Source organism: Spea bombifrons, chromosome 3, assembly GCF_027358695.1.
Source record: "Spea bombifrons isolate aSpeBom1 chromosome 3, aSpeBom1.2.pri, whole genome shotgun sequence".
Taxonomy (NCBI): Eukaryota; Metazoa; Chordata; class Amphibia; order Anura; family Pelobatidae; genus Spea; species Spea bombifrons.
The window spans coordinates 99,914,055-99,939,676 of NC_071089.1; the positions used below are offsets into that span (position 1 = coordinate 99,914,055).

At 39.3% G+C, this 25,622-nt stretch overlaps 1 protein-coding gene and 1 long non-coding RNA gene across 3 annotated transcripts; both read left to right on the forward strand.

The window, feature by feature from the left end:
• Positions 1 to 1,806: 1,806 nt before the first annotated feature.
• SGPP2 (sphingosine-1-phosphate phosphatase 2) lies at positions 1,807 to 23,762 on the forward strand. Of its 2 annotated transcripts, none has more exons than XM_053459501.1 (5): positions 1,807 to 2,093; positions 15,047 to 15,205; positions 18,832 to 19,011; positions 20,176 to 20,265; positions 22,918 to 23,762. In XM_053459501.1, exons 1-5 carry the CDS (start codon positions 1,857 to 1,859, stop codon positions 23,458 to 23,460), a joined length of 1,209 nt encoding a protein of 402 aa, XP_053315476.1. In that variant the 5' UTR covers positions 1,807 to 1,856; the 3' UTR covers positions 23,461 to 23,762. The 2 variants fall into 2 exon arrangements, with proteins under 2 accessions (XP_053315476.1, XP_053315477.1); XM_053459502.1 differs by having other exon boundaries at positions 1,854 to 1,998; positions 22,918 to 23,761.
• Positions 23,763 to 24,142: 380 nt separating this feature from the next.
• Positions 24,143 to 25,265, forward strand: LOC128483818 (uncharacterized). Its single transcript, XR_008351107.1, has 2 exons — positions 24,143 to 24,526; positions 24,567 to 25,265. It is a non-coding gene; the product is annotated as an uncharacterized LOC128483818 (long non-coding RNA).
• The last annotated feature ends 357 nt before the right edge of the window (positions 25,266 to 25,622 follow it).

A 25,622-nucleotide genomic window follows, 5' to 3' on the forward strand; every position in this document is an offset into this window, starting at 1 on the left:
TTACCTTGCTTCAACATTAGAATCTTGTAAACAATTATGTAGTTTATGGGTTTTATGTCATGTTGTACCAATTAATTAATTTATCTGTAGAACTGAAGCTCCCCAATTGTAGGAGGCCATATGAGATTCACTACTTAAACACCACACTAAGATGTTTTTATGTCTATGCTAATGAAGCCCTGGTTTTCTAATGAAGTGCTTTTTCTCTTATATACTTTTTTTTAGTCTGAGGGTCTCCCTGGCTGGTTCTGATTGAAACATTTTATTGTTTATCAAATGGCAGTATGGTAAGGAGTAAGGACTCACTGTCATTGTCTAATAAACTGTGTTTATCTAACAGACACAAACTTTTTTTTGATACTTTTTGCGGCGTGGATATTGTGGGCACAAAATTTTGGCTCTGGGAAAATTTTTGCACAAGAGAAATTTCCTGCGCATGCCACCTAAGAAAAATTAGATGGAACATTGCAGACAGCATATACAAAGTGACAAAAATGCAACCGTTTTCAGCTGCGAGTGTCAACGACCAGCCTGTGTCTCACGTGCTCTTGGATCTTCTGATGCCTGCTTGCGATCAGACACACCTACATTAACATACGCGTTAGATATAGTAATGCTAACCCTCTGTTTCTTTTAATACCTGCTTTTGGGTAGTTGAACGTTCTTTCTTGGCCTAGGACTCCAGGTGGTGAGATCTCGCAATATCATGGGACAAAGTGCATATTTACACTGTGTCAGAGAGTGCATGGGAGGGGTTCAGAGTATCCTAAAAACCTTCTGTATGTGACATGACTTATTAGTAAACCTTTTTTTCCTGTGAAATCCTTCCAAAATCTACAATGCAAATATTATGAACACCTCTTTTAAACACTAAATTGTAATATCTTTCCCATTAACAGTATATTTCCCAAGTATCCCATTTTTTACAGGACAACCCTAATTTTTAGGCATTGTCATGCTGTAGTTCCCCTGTCCTGAATTTCAGGGCAATGGAGACCATGGGACGTTTGGGGAACTCCTCTTATCTCTACTGACTGGCCCTGGGTGCTGTAACATAGATTGAGGTCTGTGCTGTAGTAAAACCAACCTCAATCACAGCTGACGTGTGGCCTCCTCCCAAGGTACTGAGGATGTGTGCTGGGCTATGACATCATATCCCAGCTCTCGGTTACCTTCCGAGGGGGCAAGGTAGGTGGCCCTGGTCTTACTCCTAGCTCCACCTATAGCGTTGTCCTCCAATGAAGGTGGACATAAAATACAGACATTGAATTTGATGGCTGATAAGCATCATTGGGCTCTTCTCAATGCTTTATGCCTATCTCATGCATTTATCATTTCCTTCACTATATTAGCCTCTACCGCTGCTACTAACTAAAGAACAAAATGCATAATACCTAATAAAAAAGGGCGAGTGACAAGTAGTACATGACGAATCAACTCAAGGTACAGAAACTGACTTGCAGAGCATGATAATTATTAAAACTTATTCCATTAAAATAATTATTCTAACCTATCATATAAGAAATTAACTAAATCTGTCAGATCTTGACTTTAATAATCAACTTAAATTAATGTAAGACACTAGAACAGGTTGGACTTGTTCTTGTTATACAACAGTGTTACATTTTGTTCTCTACTCTATTCTGTCAAGCCCTGCTGTGAGTTGAATTGGCAGTGAAAGCGTTACTTCCCTGACATGCACATTCAGGTGCAAGGTGTGTGTCGGCACTAGGACCGCCTTGTACACCTGTTTCCCACAGTCTGCCCTCTCCCTGCAGTATCTTTGCTGATCGAAGGGCAGGGAAAGGCTGGGGTTTCTTCCCTTTTTACCTTCCTGTCCCAATTCTTTCACTGAGATGATGATCCAGTGGCTGAAAGCTCTGCAGGACCCACAGCTGGTGGCCCAATTTCAGAGGTCCTGTGGGCTAACCCTTCAGTCAGAGAAAGAGACTAATGGGATACCTGGAGGGCATAGTCCATCCTGGACATTCCATGGAGGTGAGGGCAGAACCGCGGGGGGCAAGGGAGTTCCTCAGGAAAATGGAATCAATGGTTACAGCAATGGGTCATGCGCTAATGGATCCCACACCAAGGTAATTCCAACACCATCATTACGGAAGCTATTCTAATTACTCTAGTGACACGCTGTACTTATTGAAATACCATGAAATTGTTTATATATGGTAAAAGTCAATTATATGTCTAAAATATAGGACCTTTGCAATGCACTTATGAGAAGCAATGTTTTCCTAAACAACTAAACGGCTTTGATATTTCATTAGAAGGATTCGCCTAAGCTTGATTGGACCTGCATTGCATAAAGCAGATAAAACTCTCTTTAAAAAAAAAAAAGTTGGAATACTGCTAAATGCAATTAATTTTATGAATGACCATGACTTCATAAAAATAAGAGCTACAAACATTCCTGGCTGCACCAGCAGAAAGTGCAGATCTGTACAATCATTCAGAGAGAGTCGCTTCCTGGTGCTTTGAGCTGGGTAGTGTAACATTGAATGGGTGTGGAGGTAAATAAATTGAAGTATCGGTTTACAATATTGTGGAAACACATAGTGACACGTTCGGGGAAGTTCTTTGAATGCCTTTGCTAATGTCATGATATTGTATAGTACCAACTATCTACAGCTGTGAACGGTGATTGATTCTGGTGACTTTTCGTGGTGGCCCTTGGTGGTGGTTCAGTTGGCTGTTGGAAAAAAGTAGTTTGCATTAAGTTTCTGCCACTGTCCTCTATATTTTATATGTTTGCATAGAAACATATGCCGCAGAGCTTCCAGGCTGTGCAAATACACAATCACTTGATTTTAGCACTGATCATATGGCATCTTCTGATGCTTCATAACCTGGCACCCTCGGTTCTACGGGATCTGGTTGATGTATGAAGTACAGTCAGGCCTAGGAACAAGCTGAGTAGCAGTGGTGTACATGCATAGATTGTTTGAAGTGCTTGCACTTACAGTTAAGAAAAGAATGTGTGAATCAGGCTGATGGGTGATATGGACATATGCCCTCAGAAACTGCCCGATGCGGTCATGCTATCTTTAACTGTTCTCAGACCCTTAGGGACCTCAGTTACATTCTGACCAGGTTCTGCTTCTCACTGGTTGCCTGCGACTGGCCAGTTGATGCGGACTAACATTCCCATTGATTCATATTTATCCAACCACTGGCTGAGCTTAGTAGGGTTTAAAGTCCACCGTATCTATAGTGCCATAAGCTGCTTGGATGGTAGAGGCACGTCGCCCAAGCTTTGATCTGGTTGAAGACGGATATAAAAAAAAAAAAAGCATTCAATATTTGTTAACCTGACATAAAACCACAATACTTGTAAGACAATACTTTCCTGTAAATAGTATTAATTATATATTATGAAAACTTAAGGCTGTTCCTAAACTCCCCTGTTTTGCAGCTACTGCCAAGAAGCAATGAACTATAATCAATACATCCGAGATCATTGCTAAACCCTGAAATTACAATAGGAAGTGAAAATGTTACCTTCTGCCCAGGTAGCTTCTAAAACTAAACGCCAATTCTGTGTTTCTATAAACCTATATATAAGAATCTAGGACACTTTCTTTTTAAAGAAGCTTTAACTATTAACCTGAATCACAAGCCTAGAGCCAAATCCCCTGCAGTGACCCACAAGTCACCAGCATACTCTAGTTAAAGGTTAACTTTCTTTTACTGGTGATATCACTTTACGATGTCATTTGCATCTCTTGCTTGCTGATACCGAGAAGATACTTTATCCACCTTCTCTTAATGTCAGTACAAAAAGTACCCAGTAAGGAAGCAAAGGGTACTTTACTAAAGAGAGAGCAAGTCCCAGAGAGATTCTCCAGTAAGATTCCCCCTGTATAATATGTTATGGAGTTGGCCCTGTATAATACATAGCTAAATCAGTGAGGATAGTTTTAAGTAACGCCTGACGAAGGCGTCATGCAGAATTGTGAAAGGCTCGTTGGGTGTTTTCTGACATCGCTACCCGACTCGTTTTCTTTGTTACCTGCTGATGATAGCTTTTTTTGGTCCCTTTTCCGCTGAGCTGTAGTATCAGGAAGCGTTGTCATGCTCTTCCCTTGAGCACTGTGGCTATAACCGCGCTGAAATGACCTGTTTGGAAAATCCCCTGGCCCATCTGATATGCCATCAGTGTCACACATGCTTTGTTGCAGCAACTCATATATTCCACTTAGCTCCACCGTTTGTTTCTTCATGGAAGCTTATCATTGATCACAATCGCTAAGACCCAGTTTGGTATGTGATCTTGTTTTGGAAATATAGTGCTAAATATGTTAATTGTTTTTCCTTTTGATCTCAGGGAGCTGTTCGCTTTATGTCACCCGGTGCTCTTTTTAATAAGTCATACTTTATCAAAACGCAAATATGTAATTAACAACTATCTCAACTGGTTTCAACAGGTAAATAGATTCTTTTCAAAAAGGCCCTGAAGCGTGTTATAGCATCTCAGATTTGGAAGTGTATGATCAGCTATAACGAAGTCTACATAAATGATTGATTTAGGATACATTCTCCGTCGGTACATTACTTTTTGTCTTTTAGGAATCTACAAATCTAATGTGAATGTTCCAAGTGCTGTCATATACATGGAGTGGGCTAAATGGCTGTTACCTCCTGTAAAATCCTATGTATCTATGATGAGACTCAATACAACCAACAGAGACATCCAGTCGTATTTGTGAATGCCATGTTATTATTATTTCTGTATATACCGGGAATTTTGCATTGTGTTTAATCTTCAATGAGAACATCGGAATGGATAAAACTTGACTATCAGAGTAGGCTAATCTGTGGTGTTGAACTTTAATTTTAACTGCCTCAGAATTAAAAAATGGGTACAATAGAAAATAGAAAGGTACAACAGCTAGATTTGATACTGTCCTCAGTAGGCACTTCCAATTCCAATTGTAAACAGCTTCTAGTCATCATCATCATGACCATACCAATTAAAGTGTTCAGTTGAAGGCTGGTCGTGGAGAGCTGCAAAATTAGAACAATCCGAGTCCGGGATTAGAGTTTAGAGCTCACAAAAGCATGGTGGATTCAGGAATGAGATGAATTGTCTAATAATTCTAAGTGATAGTACGTGTAATGAGCCAGAAAGGTTACATTTCTGGAGAACTCTTGTCAAGCATTAATGAAGAAAGCATAGCAGAAGACCTTGGTACCTTTCACTGATATTGATTTGCTTCTATCGAGACAAAAGAAACATACATAGAAGTGGTGTGTTCAATAAGTTTATTTATCTGCATGAAATGTTCAGACATATTTGACATTAAATGTTAAGTTGTTTCATTGGATTTTCTCATATGGTCGCTTCAGTGGTTCACGCGCTCCCTGAGAGGTAAGACGGGTCCCTGTGGTACAGGGGGCCTCAGATCTTACGGAACCTCCAAGACCTATTGGCACTGAAATGGAACTTTTGAAGTTAGCCCCAATCTTTTCTTTAGGATGTCTTTATTTATTTTTATTTCTGAGCATACCCAAGGTGTTTGTGAGCATAACACTATCTCATATTTTAAGCAACTTTAATCCCAAACAGCATACATACATACTGTAATACCGTACACTTACACATGTATACAAAAACACACACTCTTGTTATCCATGCAGCTTAAACAGTTCCTCCTCCTTCTTACCCTGTGAGCCCTGTCTTCACTGCAGCTCAGACTGTACATAAGAGCTGTCAGACTGCTGCTTCCCTACTACCATGGATGATATAAATCACGTTACATGACCCTGTTGGGTGCCTCAGTTACTCCAGCCTTAGGGCACATATGTAAAACTAACCCTTTGTACTGAACGGTCATGGTTGGTGTTACCCTTTTGCAACAGCTTCACACAAAGAGGAGACAACATTCAGCAAGTGTAGACAAGTGGTCCTTTAATAAAGTAGCACAAAGTATCTTTTCCTAACACTCAATGGCCAAAATGAAAGGTGTGGAAAACTGAAAATGATCCAGTCTAGATTAAATGCTGCCTAAATGTGAATTTACTGCAAACAGCCTACAGGCAACATGTGATACTGCATTAAAACACCCAAAAAGCTTAATGTAGTGCCCTGATGTTTTCAAATTATATCAGCCCCAGGGACAATTGGCCCCTTGCTTTCCCTTTATCATACATGCATACTTAATATCCAATATGTAGTTAAAGCCTCCAAAACTGACAGTACCAATGATCACCTCTCCTCCTGTCCTAATGATTAGTAGTGGAGTGAGAGACACCCGTGGCACTGCGAGACATTGTGAATAGCCTTTAGAAATAAGAAAGGTACACTTTGACCTAACGACTTTGACTTAAGTCATCATTGTAAATATTATGCAGACAAAATGGCTAATGCACCAAATATATATACAACAGAAGTATAATCAAAAACTGAAAGGACTTTCCAGGTTTTCTCTGAATATGCAAAATATTAGTCATTGAAAGGTTAAACTTACAGTAACTAGTAATACAGTTACGACACCGGTATTGTACGTGTTTCATACAAAAGCATTTGTTTCACCCCTAGCTGCCATGGAATGTGGTAACTTCAACAACAAACCTTTCTGGTTTGACCACACATCTACTTCCGCAGGTTGGCTGGGTGTGTCTCATAAAGCCATTCATATGTCCTTCCTCTAAAAAATGAGCTGAGCGGTGTCAAAAACTTGTGTAAAAATGTATCTTATGCCAAACTAAATGTGTGTGTGTGTGTGTAAATTTTATATATATATAAAATTATATTTATATTATACAGTATGGACAAAAGTATTTGGACACCTGACCAATACACCAACAGTGACTTTTATGACATTGCATTCTAAATACATAGACAATAATATGTAGATGGCCCCCTTTGCAGCTATAACAGCTTCCACTCTTCTGGGAAGGCTTTCCACAAGATTTTGGAGAGTTTCTGTGGGAGTTTTTGCCCATTCATCCAGTAGAGCATTTGCGAGGTCAGGCACTGATGTTGGATGAGAAGGCCTGGCTCATAATCTCTATTCCAGTTCATCCCTAAGGTGTTTAATGGGGTTGAGGTCAGGGCTCTGTGCGGGTCAGTCAAGTCATTCCATACCAAACTCGTCCAGCCATGTCTTTATGGCCCCTGCTTTGCGCACTGGGGCACAGTCATGCTGGAATAGAAAAGGGTCTTCCCCAAACTGTTTTCACAAATTTGAAAACAGCATTATCCAAAATGTCTTGACATGCAGGAGGGGGCATTTTCTGTTTTTTTATCTGTAGTACTGATATGCATAGATCCTCTGTACAGAAATCTATGGAACTAAATTGGAATTACAGTACATTGCACATCGGTGCTGCTGAAGTTCATGGCTTTTGCCCCAATGGTGGCCTGGGGAATTGTAGGATTCAAAGACACAGTGTCTACAGTCTCATGAAATAAAAATCCACCCATCACAAGAAAGAATGTCTGAGTCATTGTAACGTGTCTCTGTTATTAAAAAGTCTGTGTGTCTTTGAAGTGCTGGGTGAAGAAAAAAAAAAGGAAAATGGGAGACATCTATAATGGGAGAGTATCTAAAAAAAATACTAGAATTAGTACAAATATTGTGATCTGGGAACCTGTTTAAATATGTGAACATTAAGCAAGACGTGCCGAGCTGGCCCCTCGTAATGCATAATTAAATTTGTACGGTGAATGAAAAAATATCAGATTCAACCATACATGTTACAGGGCCACCAGAAAAGGAGCATCTCGAAGTCAACGAGATGAGATGACAACTCTCTTGCAAAGCCCTGTCAACTCTCTCTTTAGTTAATAGATCAACAAAAAAGTTGCTGAAGAGCTCATTATTTTTATGTGATTAGGAAAAATAGATCTACTCTGGTTTATTTGCTTATCATGCTAGAGAGCTCAATTAATGGTTTGTTTTCGTGCATCAGTGCCCATTGTTAGAAAAGAATATGATCCTTAAGTTGTGCTAGCAAATAAATAAATGGATATTGGATACTTTTTTTTTTTTTTTTTTTTTTTTACCCCTATGTTGCCCACCATACATGTTTGCAGTCACACACCCTACTCACCCAGCATAAACAGCTTCCTATTATGGTGCATTTACATGTCACAACACTAGGAGGCGTACTTCTGCACTACAATTACAGTCTCATATTACTACCATTGCATCAAAGAATCAAGGGATTTGGGATGCTCACCCTAGTTACTGGAAATTGTTAAATTATTTTGAGGCTGACACAAGTGTAATAAAATTAGACATTCTAACAGATAAATTCTTGTTAATCTAATAACACTGCTTTTGGTACTTGATATTTTCACTGTTAGTTATTTTTCTGGAAATACAGCATTTGAGTAAATAAGTTTAATATTGTAAAATTACTAAAATTTTAAAATGAAAATTACTTTTTTAAAATTATCTATGTGAATTAAGGATATTTTTGAACATTTTGAACATTCTGTATTAGTCTGTGGAGACAAAAGGTTGCTGAGTATATATCATGTGTGTATATGTGTGTGTATATATATATATATATATATATATATATATATATATATATATATATATATATATATATATATACCGTATTGGCTCGAATATAGGCCGCACTTTTTTCCCCCACTTTAAGTTTTTAAAGTGGGGGTGCGGCCTATATTCGGGCTCCGGGCGCCGGGCAGGCAGCGGGGGTTAAGATACAGATCCCCCGCAGCGGTGCAGGGGACCTGCAACCTACTGTCTGATACTCAGACAGCCTCCCCTGCCAGCACTTCCCACGGGGGGGGGGTGCCGGCACGGGAGGTTATCTAAGCGTTTTACCTCTGCCCACCCCCGACTTACCGGAGCAGACTCCCGGCTGTCTTGCGGGGCCGGCGGGAGACATTTACGCAATACGCGCATGCAACTTCCGGTACCAGAAGTTGCATGCGCGTATTGCGTAGATGTCCCTCGCCGGCCCCGCAAGACACCCGGGAGTCTGCTCCGGTAAGTCGAGGAGGGGGGGGCAGAGGAGGACAGCGGCAGCGTATCGCGGGGAGGGAGGACAACGGCAGCGTATCGCGGGAAGGGAGGACAGCGGCAGCGTATCGCGGGAAGGGAGGACAGCGGCAGCGTATCGCGGGGAGGGAGGACAGCGGCAGCGTATCGCGGGGAGGGAGGACAGCGGCAGCGTATCTCGGGGAGGGAGGACAGCGGCAGCGTATCTCGGGGAGGGAGGACAGTGGCAGCATATCTCGGGGGGGGGGACAGAGTGGCAGCATGTTTTTTTTGGTGCTTTTTTAAAGAAAAAAAACTTTTTCTTTAAAAAAGCACCAAACTTTTAGGGTGCGGCCTATATACGGGGGCGGCCTATATCCGAGCCAATACGGTATATATATATATATATCATGTATTATTCAGGCCACATTGCTAATCAGGACAGTTAGTGTTTCATGACTGTACTCAATGTAGCATTTAGTGGACAATTTTGGTAACCTGGTTCGGAAGACTCCATGAAGGACAGTACCCTGAAAACGTGGTCATCTGGTGATCTTGGTGCATTAATGCCCTTAAATAAGGATTTATAACAGAATGACTGTCAGAAACTACAGAATGGTCTCAAGCGCTTGAGAAATTAAAATTCTCTTCTGCTGAAGATGACTTATTTCAGATTGTGCGTTATTGTTGAGTGACAGTGTTGTAGTTGGGATATTGAAAATATGAATGTCAGAGACATAATCGTCTGTCTGCAAATGAATCAATCTTGGCTGTCCCATTGCAAGCTACATTCATTCTGTTCCATTAAATCACATCTGTCATCTTAAGTATAAGATAACATTGTAATTATCAGACTGACTTCAACATGCTCTGTAGTTTAGTCTCTCCTGGCATGGGATCACTGCTCCTATGTTGTTAACCCATTCTTTGCCTGGAGAAAAGTACATTTACTGTAATTGCCTGCCTTTAATTAAAATACAATTCATCAAAACGTTTTCCATCAGAGAGTCACAAGCTAATATAGTCCACACAAGTATATATTTTTTAATATAGAATAATTAAATACATAAAACGATATAATGAAACATACAGACACAACACGAGTTGAGAATCCTGCCCATGAGCTTTCAAATGAACCTGATCTAACGAATATCTACCAAGATCCATAAAAAAAAAATCCAAATTTCAGTTGAGGGGGGGCCAGACCGTATGTGTACCCATCCCCCGCACACAAAATAGGATTGTGAATACCGCCTCCTGCGTGGTTGATCTAACGAAAAAAACTGTTGATCTAACCTGATCTAACGAATATCTACCAAGATCCATTAAAAAAAATCCAAATTTCAGTTGAGGGGGGGCCAGCCCCTATGTATACCCATTACCCGCACACAAAATAGGATTTTGAATACCGCCTCCTGCGTGGTAGATCTAACAAAAAAAACTGTTGATCTAACCTGATCTAACGAATATCTACCAAGATCCATAAAAAAAATCAAAATTTCAGTTGAGGGGGGGCCAGACCGTATGTGTACCCATCCCCCGCACACAAAATAGGATTGTGAATACCGCCTCCTGCGTGGTAGATCTAACGAAAAAAACTGTTGATCTAACCTGATCTAACGAATATCTACCAAGATCCATTAAAAAAAATCAAAATTTCAGTTGAGGGGGGGCCAGACCGTATGTGTACCCATCCCCCGCACACAAAATAGGATTGTGAATACCGCCTCCTGCGTGGTTGATCTAACGAAAAAAACAGTTGATCTAACCTGATCTAACGAATATCTACCAAGATCCATTAAAAAAAATCCAAATTTCAGTTGGGGGGGGCCAGCCCCCCCTCATTAAATATGCAATATCTCAGTAATTAGACTAGATCTAACAAAAATTTTGACTGATCAAACCTGATCTAACGTAGAGGTATCATAATCAGTAACATTTTGTTGAAATTTTTGTTGAGGGGGGGCTGGCTACGGGTTAGCCCCCCCTGAAAAAGATTGTTAATATTGCCTATTTTAGAGTAGATCTAACGAAAAAAACAGTTGATCAAACCTGATCTAACAAAGATCTAACAAATGCCATGATCTTTTGTAAAAAAAATTTAAAATGGGGGGGCTAACCCGGGGGAGGTGCCTTTGGCCAGGATGGTGGGTTTATGTTAAATATCAGCCATAGGGATGTTGTCAGTTGGTCATAAATCAGCAATGTTAGGGTTCCTTGTTAAGTACAAAATGATATTTATGATCACTGTCTGAAGTCCCAGACTGAAAATCCCAAAATTATAGAGTTTCCAATTTCTACCCACATAGTTATTAAGCAGAGGTTTTAACTGTGCCCCAAGATAGCCGATCACAGCAACCTCTTGCTTTCCATCAGAAGACACATGCTGAAAGTGTCGTCAATACTTTGCAATTCTTTAGTTTAAGGTACATTGATAAATAGAACTAGATCTTTTTCACCTGCTTTTTGCAAGTCTGTCATTTTAATTTTTTTTATTTTTTTTGCTTCTTGGCCGTGATCTATTAGCATTGAAATGGTGGGTTATAATTTTAATTATAAGGGCACCCCCAAAGACATTGACAACCTGACTCACCCCTGTCTTTGTTAAATCAAAAGGCACAGTACTGATGGAATTTGTATGACTATGTATTGTTTCTACATATTATAAAATATATTTTTACAGCACTAGAAGTAAAATCATTAATCTATAGCCATGATGATATATTGTACTTCCTGTTGGCTTTCAAAAATAATTACAAATAATTTCAGCAATTAGTTTTTAATTCTAATTTTAATCATCATAGCAGTGTTAGGATAGTGATTTGTGTCTGTGTATATGTGTGTGTGTGTGTGTATGTGTATATATGGTATGTGTGTGTATATATATATATATATATATATATATATATATATATATATATATATATATATATATATATATATATATATATATATATATATATATATATATATATGACACACAAGCATTGTCCCATACTACGGATATATTCTTGATGTAAAATACTAAACTATAACTCGTTGTCCCCATAATTCCATGAGCGGCTATCCAGTGAAGACTTGGGATCATTGGAGTTGTAAGTCAACGACATCTAAGTATGGGAGATGGATGTTGTATTACATTTTCCATTTTTAATAGAGCCCATATTTACATTTTAAAATAATATTGTGCCCCACTTTCCTGATGCCTTTGGCAGAATCAAGGCTTAACAATTATTGTGAATTTACAGCGCTGATCTTTGTACTTTGTTTTAGGAACCTTTGTATACTTTTGGTCCATCTTTACACAACCCGTTCTGCTTCTTCATGCACATTGCCCTCTCCTCTTTAATGTTAAAAGCCGAAACGGCGACTTCCTGACAATTTACTGAGGAAATCATATGTGTCGCACTATCGGAAAGGAAGGATTTAACATGTCAGCAGCTGACAGTGTTCTTCCTCGGTTAATTTGGGCTGCTTTAAAGCATTATATATACACGTCACATGTCCCCTGCCTGTTATAGACAGAGTACACAGCCGTGGCTGCCTATGAAATTGTGAACAGCTTTTGTACTTCTTCAAATGAAAGCATTTCATTTACAAAACCATCTGCTCTTATAGCCGTGCATAATTTTCCTGGAAAACATCAATTCACTATTGACATAGAAATATATTTATGACTGCAGATTAGAACCAAATGACCTTTTGTAATCTGCCTGATCTGCTATGTCCTTATTTCTAATTTATTTCTGACTCGTTGATGTATTCTTGCCAACAAAATCCCAGTTATCAATATTCTTAAACTTTCTTCAAGGAACGTTGATGTCAAAAAATGAATTAAGTCCAACAGCCTGCCATTCCCTTGCACAGTGTTTCAATTAGAAGGCTACGGTTTAGCTTTCCTAATTCCCAGGCTCTCCTGAATATCTAGCAGGCTTGGGTAACTTAATGGATTTAGGTAAATGAATCAAGTTATGTTTTTATGGGATCGTAAAAGTAACTTTTACGTAGTCTCCAAGTTTCTGTTGTGTTCTACTGGAGCAGAATGTGGATACAAGAATGATGCCCACAGGGGGGGGGTTAGCATGGGCTATAGTGGGCCTTGACTGTTGTGCAGAGGAGGGGTAGGCTTTTTGGCGGGAATTTCGGGGGTGGAGTTGGGGGAAGATTATATAAGTGGCTGCTTTCCCGGGCTCAGGAACCATTTTTTGTGGTTAGCTTACCTGGTTGCGTGTCCCACCCTCCCTCCCTTTTTCTTTTGTTTGAAGGTTTGTGTCGTTTGTCACAGTCTATGGGGCGGCAGCTTGCCAGGTATCCAGGGGGTTAATGTGGTGGTAAGTGAATGGTTGGTAACATCTGGTGGGAGGTTCTTGGCTGTCAGTGCTGGAACCTCAGGTCAGGGTGGGGGCATCTCGGTATGTCCCTTCCTTAAGTGGCATTTGGTTATGGTACCTGGATTGCTTGGCAAGCTTGGGTGTTTTATTGTATATATTTACATGTTGGTGTTTTGAGTCATTGTCCTTGTTAACGCACCTATGTTTATTGTTTCAGGGTTTGGCGTGACAATGACTCTAATAAATAAAATTGGCTGTGGCCTTTTCTCATCCATATTTATGGTGTGGTGTCATTATTGGGGCGTTTTTAATGGGGAGTTAAGCCTAGCCCGGAGAATCGAAGCTACAACAGTCATACAGCATTCGTTTGTGTCATGTTCCAAGCATTAATTAACTGTGAGAACTGTGATATAGCCGTATTAGCCCAAGAGAAAATAGTCTTTAGTCAAATTCGATAACTTTTTATTGGCCCAACATAGAAAAAGTGGTAAAGTTACGTTAGCTTTCTTGACCTCAGTGGTCTCATCTGAAGACAGGGCCTCTGAGGTCCCCAAAATTCATGTTGTGTTGGCATAATACAAGGTACTAACGTCATCTAAATATTGCTTTATAACACACAGGATATTAAGAGATCTAGACTTGTATGCTAATTTATCAGACTCAAACACATTATCACGTAACCGCATTACTTTGGATATCTATGTTCCTAAGCAGCTTCACACCTGTTGGTGGACATTACCTTCCACCAATAAGCGCTTGGTGTTGAACAACACCAGAGCTGGGACACTGGCTCAGTACAGACATAAGGTTTTTACTAATAAACCAGTAATCCCAATAAATGTGGCATTTCACATTTCACACAAATGAACATATTGAGATCCATACATAAGCATTTTTCAGCCCTCTGGCACTGTCTGGAACTATTTTTGGCCCTCTTTGCACATGTAAAATTCTGTAATAAAATCACACACCTTATTTTTAAAAAGAAAGTAGGTATCGCCAGTTTTACCTGAATACACGCTTTTAATAGATTATCCATAGAATGATCACATGAAAGTATAAGCTGAGTGTGTTACCTTTTAGATTTAAGGCTATAGTTAATAGAAACCAACATGTGCTCAATGTTCCATATTGTTACTGGTATTCTTTCCTTAATCGCGCATCACACACTTCAGTAAATGAAATAAATAAACCCATATAATCAGTGGTGGGTTTAATTAAAAAACGATCCTCTGGTTTTTTTTTATTATAGAATATATATTTCACACATGGTTTAAAAAAAACACATTTAGACTAACAAGAGTTTGTGTTCTGGTGTGTGTCCTGCCTGCTACCAAATCGGCAGGTTATGCAGTGGCTAAAGGCCCCCTTGGTCTAAAGGGCCATTGAGAAGATGATCTGACATATTGTCTCCTTAGTTTACTCATTATTCTTTTATTTAGTACAAATGTTCCAGATGTGGCCATAGTAAATCTTTTCACTTAGGCTTCCTCCTACTCATGGCACCTTGGGCCATCAAGAATAGGTCATGCACTACTGCATTGTTTCTCTAATTCCTTGGTCACAAGGGTGAGTGGTGGTGCAAGATGTGGCAGTTTGGAGTCAGGTGTTGGGCTTCAGGCTTCACCATGAAGCTATATTATTCCCCATAGTTTTTCACACTCCACTGAAGGGAAATATGTTTCTACAACTGTTTCAGAGTTTAATGCTACTTATTTCTAGTTTTGCCTTTTTGTTTTTCAGGAACATGTCAGGAAATATTTGGTACAGAACTATTTACTGTATTACCTCTTCCGATTCGCTGCAGCTTTGGGCCAGGAGGTGTTTTATATTACTTTCTTACCGTACACACTCTGGAATATCGATTCTTTCATTGCCCGCCGGCTGATCATCGTCTGGGCAGTGAGTATTGACGGCTTTATTCACCATGCCAGAAATTCACCACATTCTTGTCTGGGATACAACATTAAAAAAGTCTTGTGTTGTGAAAACATTTTTCAAACCATTTACTTATTTTACTTTCTACAAGTTTGCCCACAAACTGAATTTATACATTCTATAAGATGAGAAGTATGTTTTTAAAGTAAAAATCGAGGACATTTATAATTAATTATACATGGAAGATCAAAGCTCAAGACAAGGTGTGGATATGTGGGGTATTTTGAGGTAACACTTAGCCAAGATCATTTATCCTTTGTCAGAATAACTGGCAAATATGCCTAACTATGTGCATTTTCTAAAATGATGTATTGTAATTTGATATTTATGGGTGATATGCATTAAAACATTGCTAAAGGTTATATGGCATTGTGTATGGTACATAATATTGAAATCATTCATTCATACTATTATTGAAATCATTTAAATAATTTTTGTTTTTTAAAACAGTGTTACTTAGCTCTGACTATTTATCATACTGCAGGTGGTAAAACAATAGAATGGCTCAGTGTTAATCACCCAGACACTGACACTCCAATAAAAGTCTATGAAGAAAAGGATTTCGTTTGACAACAGAGCTTCTTGTCATAAATAGCTCTGTGTAAAAAGGGAAAGTCATCCAAAATATCACATGACTGACAACAATGGCGGGTCATGCAGATAAGGGAAGCTTATGGGAAAAAAAATGAAAAGAACTGCATTCAATGCTCAAAGTAAAACAAATCATCTATAAGATGTTCTATTTATCCTAACTGGATACACGACCCATGTATCAAGATTTGTTGCAAATGAAATATTTTGGGAAGCATTCCCATTAAAAATGCATCCCATTAACCAGATAAAACATGGTGAAACGGCACATCACATCAGTGGCCCTTGTGTTGGGATTTCTTTTATAGTCTATACTATGTGATTAAGTAGTTAATATGTTAAGTTGCACTCCTACATACGCATTTAGCCCCCTGATGTATACTACATGGTTTAACTGTTAAAACCTTAAAAATAGGTATTTCCTTATTTGGAATTATCATCTTTCATCTATATAATGCCAACAATTTACCCAGCGCCTAATTTATTTACCAAGACATTAGGTAAAGGAGGCCCTGCTCAGACGCTTAAAATGTAACGCTAAAAAGAGCTTTAAAGTGGTGAAGAACACATTGATTAGTAATTATTTGATAAATAACCGCAACAAGTTTGTAATGTGGCATTTATCCACTCCTTCTTCCCAAAATACAACTCTAACAGGAGCAGCTTTTTTGTAGACCTTGTTTAGTATAATGTCAATATCTATTCAGTATTGTATGAGGATTACTAATATTAAATCTCTAATCCTTATTTCTAGTAGATTGAAGACAAATTCTTCACACCTCCAGTTGCAGAGAAATACAATACTCTCTGGAATGTAGAATGATAACATTTAACATTTTGAACCCAGGTTCAATAGTCCTGGCTGCTGACAACAGCGAATGAGGTCATAGCTGTAGTACGAATGAGTTGTAAATAGATCACTCTGTACAATTTAACCGGTTTCCCTCCCTGGGGAATGAGAATGATGTAGCTGTCTGTAGTCGGCCAGTGTGTAATGAGTAGGAGCCAGGCTGGGCAAAGACTTGTCTCTTAAGAAAGCAAGATAATACATTGGCTGACTGATCACAGGGTTGATGATTCTTCTGCATACAAGGGTCATGGTCGTGTTGACCTCCAGTAGCAACTTTTGGAAGGTTGTGCTGTTTTTCTGTGTAAGGAACATTAACCTGAAAATGTTGTGGTCTCTTCAAAAAGAATACTCATCTGATGTTCTTAGCCTGGCTGCTCTTAATTAATTTTAAGGTTTATCCTGAAAACCCATGGCCTTTGAGTAGTCCAACAATACTGATTAAAACAAGCTTCGTCTCCCCCCACCACTTCATTCATGCCATTGGACATTGCTACTACTATTACATAGATGCAGGTTGCACAAACAGCATAAGTTGTGGTGGGGTAAAGGTGATGGGGAAAAACCCCTCGACTTAAAATGAAGAAGGTGGCCAGCAGGCAAGGCTGCTTTTCTCACAGAAAAGGGTAGATATGGGTAGTTGTAAGGCCAACAATGATCACCTTTTGCCACGACATCCCCTTGGAACGAACGTCCGCTGTATTAGACAACCTTAAAACATAGCTCAGAGGTGCAGAAAGGGTGATCATTATTGGCCTTATTTACATGCACCTACCCAGAGCACCCTTGCAGTGGTGGTAGTGCTACAGGATTTCTGTGGGAAAAGCAGGTCTTGTGGCTTATCTGATGGTTGCAGATTACTATTTAGTAATGTCTCTGCTACCCTTTAATTTTAAGTGGAGGGGTTTTCCATCACCTTTACCCCAATCAAGCAGTAAGCCAGTATTCAACCTCATGCTGACGAGTCCTATCCCAGAAGCTCTTGCCTGCTGGATGTGGATGAGTGTCTAATAATTCCTCTGCTACCCAGCTATTGAAACAGGCTGGGAATTTGTTTAAGTAATAAGAGGAATTGTACAAAGCATTGTATAAAAAAGATTGTGTAGTTTCATTTCTATATTAATATTATTATTATTATTAAGCCCTTTAATCTCTGTTGATCTATATTTTTATGAGTCTGCCAGTGATCTGCCCTCAGGTTTTACAAATAATGAACTCCAGTACAATCCTACATTTTCTTATCTCCAACCAGAATTATTTTTAGTCACTCTGTCAGCCCTGAATCTTTTCTGGCCTTGTTACCATAGAGATCACAACTGAAGATGCCCATGTCACAGCCGAAAGCATCTTCCTATAATATCTTTACGGGAGACGTGATCTTCTCCCTGTGAGCCCAGACTAAATATTAAAAGAAAAAATGATAGGGCTGTCTCAAGGAGCTTACAATCTGCTCTGCTATGCATTAAGGTTAGTGACATTATCTTTAAAAATCGAACTGGAGAACAGTACCTTCAAGGTAGGTTATTTATTTTTTTAATTTATCCAAAAACATATTTTTCATCTTGATTATAAAATACAGTGCTGTATAGAGTAATGTGGGTTAGCATTCACAAAAACTGGGTGCTATTCCATTTCATTCCAATAAACTTCCCTTGTCTGCAGATCTGGAGGCCGTCATTGTTGACAGTCGTGATATTTTGGATGACTTTCCCTGCTTACGCACTACACTGAGCTGATTCTTTTGTTTATTACAATGAAATCCTTTCCTCCGCACACTTTCATTAGTCTGTATCTTGGTATATTTCTATTTAGGCAGTATATTAAAGAGAGAGAGAGAGACTGTTTTTCTTATAGATTGGGCTAACAGGGCATTCTTTATAATTTTGTCCCAGGATAGCCCTTCACTCATATGGCCATACTGGTGAACATCCAGTTCCCCCTACCCGAAGTCCTTCCTCTTCTTCTACGACCCAGAGGTTCTCAGCAGTGCCTGAAGACCCGGAGAAGCAGCGCTTTACCCGCAGTCTCCGGGCAAACCCCAGAGAGTTCCCAGTTATGCATATGGCCCAATTACTTTCTTTAATAACATCTAGGAGTGTACGAACAGTTTGTGTCCGCCTGTTTCACCCTAAGACCTGTGTTGTGTTTTTAGATTGTTATGTACATAGGTCAAGCATCTAAGGACCTTCTTAAGTGGCCGCGCCCCACTTGTCCACCAGTGGTGAAGCTGGAGACCAGAGTAGATGCTGAGTACGGCATGCCATCCACCCATGCAATTGCTGCCACTGCAATCTCTTTTACCTTTCTTTTGGCATCTATGAACAGATACCAGGTATGTATGATGACTATAGTCACCTCCCTTGTCTCTGAGTGCTTCCTAATGCATTGAGTATGTGTTTAAATGGCCAAATCGGGGGTGACTGAAGTCTTTTACACTTAAATTTTCACAGCGAAAAACAATGACTGTCCATTATTAGAAAAATAAACTCCGTGAGCCTCATTATCTCAAAACTCAAGAACCTACATCCCACAGCATTACTCATACCTCACATGTTAAAGTTCAGTCTAAGTAAACCGATGTAATTTTTTAGGTAAACCTTTACCTTTATACAGCGATAGCAACCATGTTAACCTTTCTGTCCTCTATATTTGCATGATAATTCCTCCCCTTTTTGACATAGATCTTTGCTCCATCAAGTTAAGGTATCCTTTTATTTTCAAACTAATTATCCCCAAAACAATTACGCTGAAATTACAAAAATACACCAGCTCTTGGTGGTTTGATTAAACACTGAAATGAATGTAGTTATTGTAAAAGATGTGAAGGTGACCACTTTCTTCTGGTTCTTCATTTCCAATATATATAATAGTTTTATATACACTTCCCCGTTCTTCATGTAATACATTTCAATTTGAGTTTACTAAAACCAGCTATAATTGAAGCACTATTTGTTTAAGTGATATAACATGTCTGTACAGTAAGAACCTTTTCTGGGAGTAGGTTATTTTGCTACAGCAATTATTTTATTTTTTAATTTTTACCATTCTTTTCTTTTTCTCTCTCTCTTTTGATGGTCATTTGGGGGACGTTACCGGGGTACAGTGTCATTTTGCAATGCAACTTGTTTCTTACTATGTTGTACCCTGGTTTTCTTTGAGTTTATATATTTGAAAACTCAATAATGTTCAAAAGTAAATTTTTACCAATATAACTATTTCATATTGGTAAAAATATTTACTAAATGCACTAGAAAACTAGTCTGACACTAATGAAAATGCCCATGTTCCCAGGAAGTGTTACCTCTGTTGGTGGGTCTGTGAATATTTTGATGGCAGCCACAATTGGCTCGTAGGACCACCGCTGTCCAATATCATCAGTTACAGTGCGGCACAAGCCCTCTACTGCCTAACGCATCAGACATTGATGATTGATCTTGAAATAAACATACATTTAACTATAATATCCTCCTGTAACTGTTGATGGCTTCTGTTGCAGTATCCGTTCATACTGGGGCTGGCAGCAGCGCTATGTCTGTCCACCATGGTGTCCCTCAGCCGGCTGTACACGGGAATGCACACAGTTCTGGTAAGATACCCGATATTTATTGATATCTTAATACTTACTTTTTAAGGCCCCAGACAGGACAGCCTTTCACATAACCTATAATAGGAGTTGTGTATGAGGCATCTCTGGTGCTTATAAACGCATTTGGAGACAAAAAGGACAATTCCATTAGCCATGATTGTGATACCACCACTTTTTCACCAGAATGTTTTTTCATTTATTATAAAAAAAAAAAATCTGATAAAAATATATATATATATATATATATATATATACTGCTTGGGTAATGCTAAGTGGATTGACATAGACATGTTCGAAATAGACACCAATATGGTCATATTATTCTTTTTTCTTTATATAGCACAGCACTTCCTACAGTCTATACATTAAAGAGTATGATAACATTGGCAGACTAAGACAAACTAGTTTATTAGGCAAAGAGGCCCTTGCTTGCAAGTTTACACTCTAGAGGCCGTGGCTTGTAAAATGCATGTACATTTTGGGTCTTGGTACGAAAAGTAATAATTTACACAGCTGATTCTGCTATTGATACATATGTATACAAGAAACAAAAACTGTCTGCGCTTCTTACCCCAATAAAGTTGGCAACGAATATATAAACATAATATAAATGAGAGGTTTTGGTTATATGAATTGGCCAAAGCATAATTAAGCTCACCCGCCACGTCAAGGCACACTCTCAATAGGGTGAGAACCTACTCTCACCTCCTACGTAGTGGGCACACAAAGCAGTTTATACTGCTACCAAAACCTTATTAATGTGTTGGGGGAGGTGCAATTAAACCTCCTCCCTATTAACCCCTGGACAGCAAGCTGCAACCAGACTGATGAGGAGCCAACAACCTCAAATATGTGCAAACGGGGAAAAGAAAAAATGTCGGTGCGCTAAGCTAGTCACAGGCTCAAATAATACAAATGTGTAATACGAGGCCTACCAAACAGGTGTAAGCATGCTGCAAGAAACAGTGTATTGGCTGCACAATGTATACAAGAAACAAAAACTGTCTGCGCTTCTTACCCTAATACCCTAAAATTGATACATATGTGATAGGTCAATCCCTGCTAGGAGCCTGAGCTGTCTGGAGGAGCATATGTGACAGCTGTCCTTCTGCATTCTTGACCCTATGGCTATTCTGCGTGCTCCTGGGAATGGACTGCTTAACCCCAAAGAGCTACAGCCACCTCTTCCATATCCTGATATTCCTTATGTTTTGAAGGCACTGTTACTTGCTCCCTGTTTCTCTATAATATCTGTGAAGGAGAAGGCTTAATTAGCACACATTGGACATTTGAATGGGAACCATTATCCAGCGAAGAACAATAGCACCATGGGTTCTTAAACAGCAGGGGGAGTGGGTGCTGCCCCTTCCAGCTGGGAGCAGATTAAACTTCACATGTAAACACACCAGCATAGATGGCTCCAAGGCACTGGAGACTTTGGATCATTAAAGTCTTTAGGATATTCTGAAGGTGAGCTGAAGAAGCTCTTAGGGTAGCCCTGCAAGCGTTCTCGGAGATAAATAATAGGTCGATGAACAACTTACCAAGTGGAGAGGAGTTTCAAGACTTCAAGCCCAGCCTAACCATCCAAACAGAGAGGGCTTTTATTATATCTCTCCATAATCACCAGTATGAAAATAGATAATTATTCTACCAGCGCATACCTTCCACTGGAATGAAGTAGGATTGTTTGTATGTCACATAGAAACACAGAATATATATATATCTATATAGAAGCGATTGAAGAGTCATGATGAGTGTATAGGGGCAGAGAAGGAGGAAAGGCGAGATTTCCAGTAGGGTCAGTGACCTTTTTGAGTCAAGCCTGAGTGTAAGAGGAGTAGCTTCTTGCTATTCTAGATAAGGCAGAATTCCCAGATGCAGTCTTGCTAAGTTTGCTCGCTGTAACAGAGTACTGCTTGCAGAGTGTTTTTACAGTACACCAAGATGGATGACCTCATACCGGGTCATGTAATTAGTATGTTTTCTTTCTAAGTAATGAAGTACAGTTTTGAAACCTCCAGGTGTTTCTTTTTTCCCCCGGTTTTGTGGTGAGCTCCCCACAGTGAGCAGTGAAAGAGCAAGGATGACGCGAGTTGTGTTTGAGGAAGGCTGGCATGTGTGTGGGCATGCCACCTGTTTGTTCCTTTCAGAATCGCCTTCCCCTGATTTCAAGTGGGTGGATTTCACATTTAGAATGGGTTGGAGAGGCATGGACCATTGAACAATAGATATATGTGTGTTTCATTAACGCCTTTATGTTCTAGAAGACCAAAAGATTCCAGTGTTCATACAGAAATCACTTTCTAACAAATTCAATGGTCCAACAATAGATCCATCCTGCTTAAAACCATTGTACTAAACGGTGCGTCTTTATTGGTAAAGACAGTGCACCGGCCTTCGCGTTCTGAGCATGTACCTCGCTGGATGTCAAGCCTTGTAGTATGTCAGTACACAATGGATTTCAAAGCCAATAATGCACAGTTAAATAGTATAGTGGTTATTTCATGTACAAGTGGTTCAAAATCTTACACTTTTTTAAACATTAATGGTCTTTATAACACAGACCATGATCTACTATAGATTCTATGACTTCTCTAAGTTGCGCAAAACAGAATATGTACGCTTACTTGTAACATCTTCTCTTTTCAGGACGTTATTTGTGGAGCTTTGATCGCCCTGTTGTTTTTGGCCGTGACGTTTCCTATGTGGGATTTTATAGATGAGCTGCTTCTGAACAATCCCCTCTGTCCAGTATTTGCAGTTATTGTTGGCTACCTGTTAAGTTATAATTACCCAAAGATGGATCACTACAGCACTACCCGGGCAGACACCACAACCATCCTGGCAGGCGGAGCAGGAACCTGCGTCGGTATCTGGCTGACGCATCGCTTCGGACTGACCTACAATCCCTCAATCAGTTTTCCACTAAGCATCCCTCCCATCACGCTTAATATGTTACTACTTCAATTAACACGGTTTGCTTTGGGTTTACTTCTCATCCTTGTAACAAGACATGTGGCAAAAACACTGTCTCTCAAAATTCTTGGCGCATGGCACAATCTTCCAACGCAGGATCGGTTGGTCAGACAAAGACTGGAGATTGAAGTGCCCTACAAATACTTCACCTACACTTCCATTGGTGTTGTCACCACCGCAATGGTTCCCTGGTTGTGTCACCAACTGTCCATATAATTGCTTTCAACTTGTTATGAAATTCCATGAGCGTGAGATCGGCGACAGAACACGATATAAAAACTCTGCACTGATATTACGAGACTTTAATATTTACTGTTCCAGAAGCACAGCCTAGGAAATCCAAAGCAAAAATAAATTTGGTGACCCTGACGCTTAAATATGTTTACTCAGTAATTGCTCTGTTTCAGCGTCTGTAAAGCTTTAAACCTCATATTGCTGCCCTGTGAGTATAGAAGGTCCTTAAAGTGCAAGGGCTTTGATTTACGTACGCATTCCCAAAACATGAAGTCTGAGAAGGGTAGGCTGAAAATGTTTAAACAAAACTAAAAATTCTAATGTTTTACAGTTCCGGATAGCAGCGATATTAACTACTGTATGGTGCCGACTATCTTTTAAGATGAGCTGTGAGCCTCGTTAGGTTCCAGCAACAAACAAGGCTCAGCTCTTCTGGAACGGATGAAGCCAGGGATGGTTGTAATTGTATTTTTTGTGTTTTATGACATGCAAAACATGAACAATCAGCTTGCTGCTTTTATTATATTTCATATAGTTATTTTGTTTCTTTCAATACCAACTTGAAGGTATATTTATTAATCAAACCAGGCTTCACTTGACAGTATTGGACAAGACAGCACTGAGTGGTTTTTTTTTGTTTTTTTAATTTCTAACTTCATTTTTTTTTAAATAATAATTACATGAAAGAAATGAAGACAATTATTTATACCCAAATCAGGAGGGTTAACTGACAAGATTAAGATACTGTTAGGTGCCATCATGAAAGCATGAAGACTCTTGTGAGTTGGATTAAAGTATAGTGACCTCATTGCTATTTAACATATAATTAAGGCAAATAAGCCTTTATTACACTACATGTCCTTCTTTGGAAGGCAAAAGGGAACTTGTCTGCTGCATCCAAACTAACGTTTTAGTGAAAGTTTATTCACTAAAGTGTTTGCAGGACGATGCGGTTTCAACTCCCTCACGTCACTCGTTATTATGTGCCGACTCTGGTGGGTTGCTCCAGCAAGGACTGAGTTGGCCCTGTATAATGTATTTGCAATAGGTGAGGAGACAAAAATTAGACTTAATTATACATTATAAAGGGTCAATAATGATTTTCCTGCATTAGAAGCTCACTGGGTTTGGACTTTCAAAAAAAGCATAGAGAAGCCAATGAAGTGATCCACAACTCCCATCTGAACAGATCCCACTGACTTTATACAAGAGTTTTATCAGACAAACCTACACCGAATCTCATTGGGTTTTTTTTGGGGGGGAGGGGCAGGTACAGGAAGGGATGGGAATCTTGCTATGGAACAATCCATCCCGCGGTCCAGTAGTTGGTGCAGCTCTCCGTTTCTGTAATATAGATCTTTCTGAAACTCTTGTTGGTTAGGATAGGACGTTGTTAATACGGACAACAGCTTCTATGGTCACATTGAAGAGGCAGAGACTGAGATCTCAGAGAAAATGAACCATAATAGGCACAGAGCCTCCTGGGAGTCAGGGCTGAACCCCAGCTGAACCCGGTTTCATGCAACTGCTCGAGGATACCACCTTTTTAAAATCGTTTTGCAATATATTATATGCCGGTTAAACCCCTCCTAAACCCCCATACCTCTCTTTCAGTCTTAAAACATCAAGTAAACCGATCTCTGTATTTAACTTCTACTATGTGTTTGCCTTCTAACTTTGGCAACTTTAAAGCCCATAGTGTGTACATGAATGTCTGTTGTGTAAATTTCCTCTTAAAATGGCAAACAATATTTTTTTTTATGATTAAAAAAATGCTTGAAAACCAAGGAATGTGTGGCCTTTTTATCTCCACTGTGAAAATAACACGCTGCAACAATTGTACCAACCCGTTATTTCAGATTTTGACTGTAACTTGACATATCTGCAGCATGCAACAGTAAGCTGCATGCAAACAGGTGGTTAAAAACGGAACACTGAGCAGGATGGTGATTTTGACATTCAGATATACTGAATTTTCTACATTAGTCTCTTTAATAATATGGTATAGATAAAATAGCCATACAACCGTTACTGGTTTAGAAGTCTAGAACTAATTAGCATATAAACCTTTCCAGGAAGACTGAGTATTAATGATGGGTAAACCCCGTATTACTGGTTTGCCTACAATGTTTATATAAAATCAG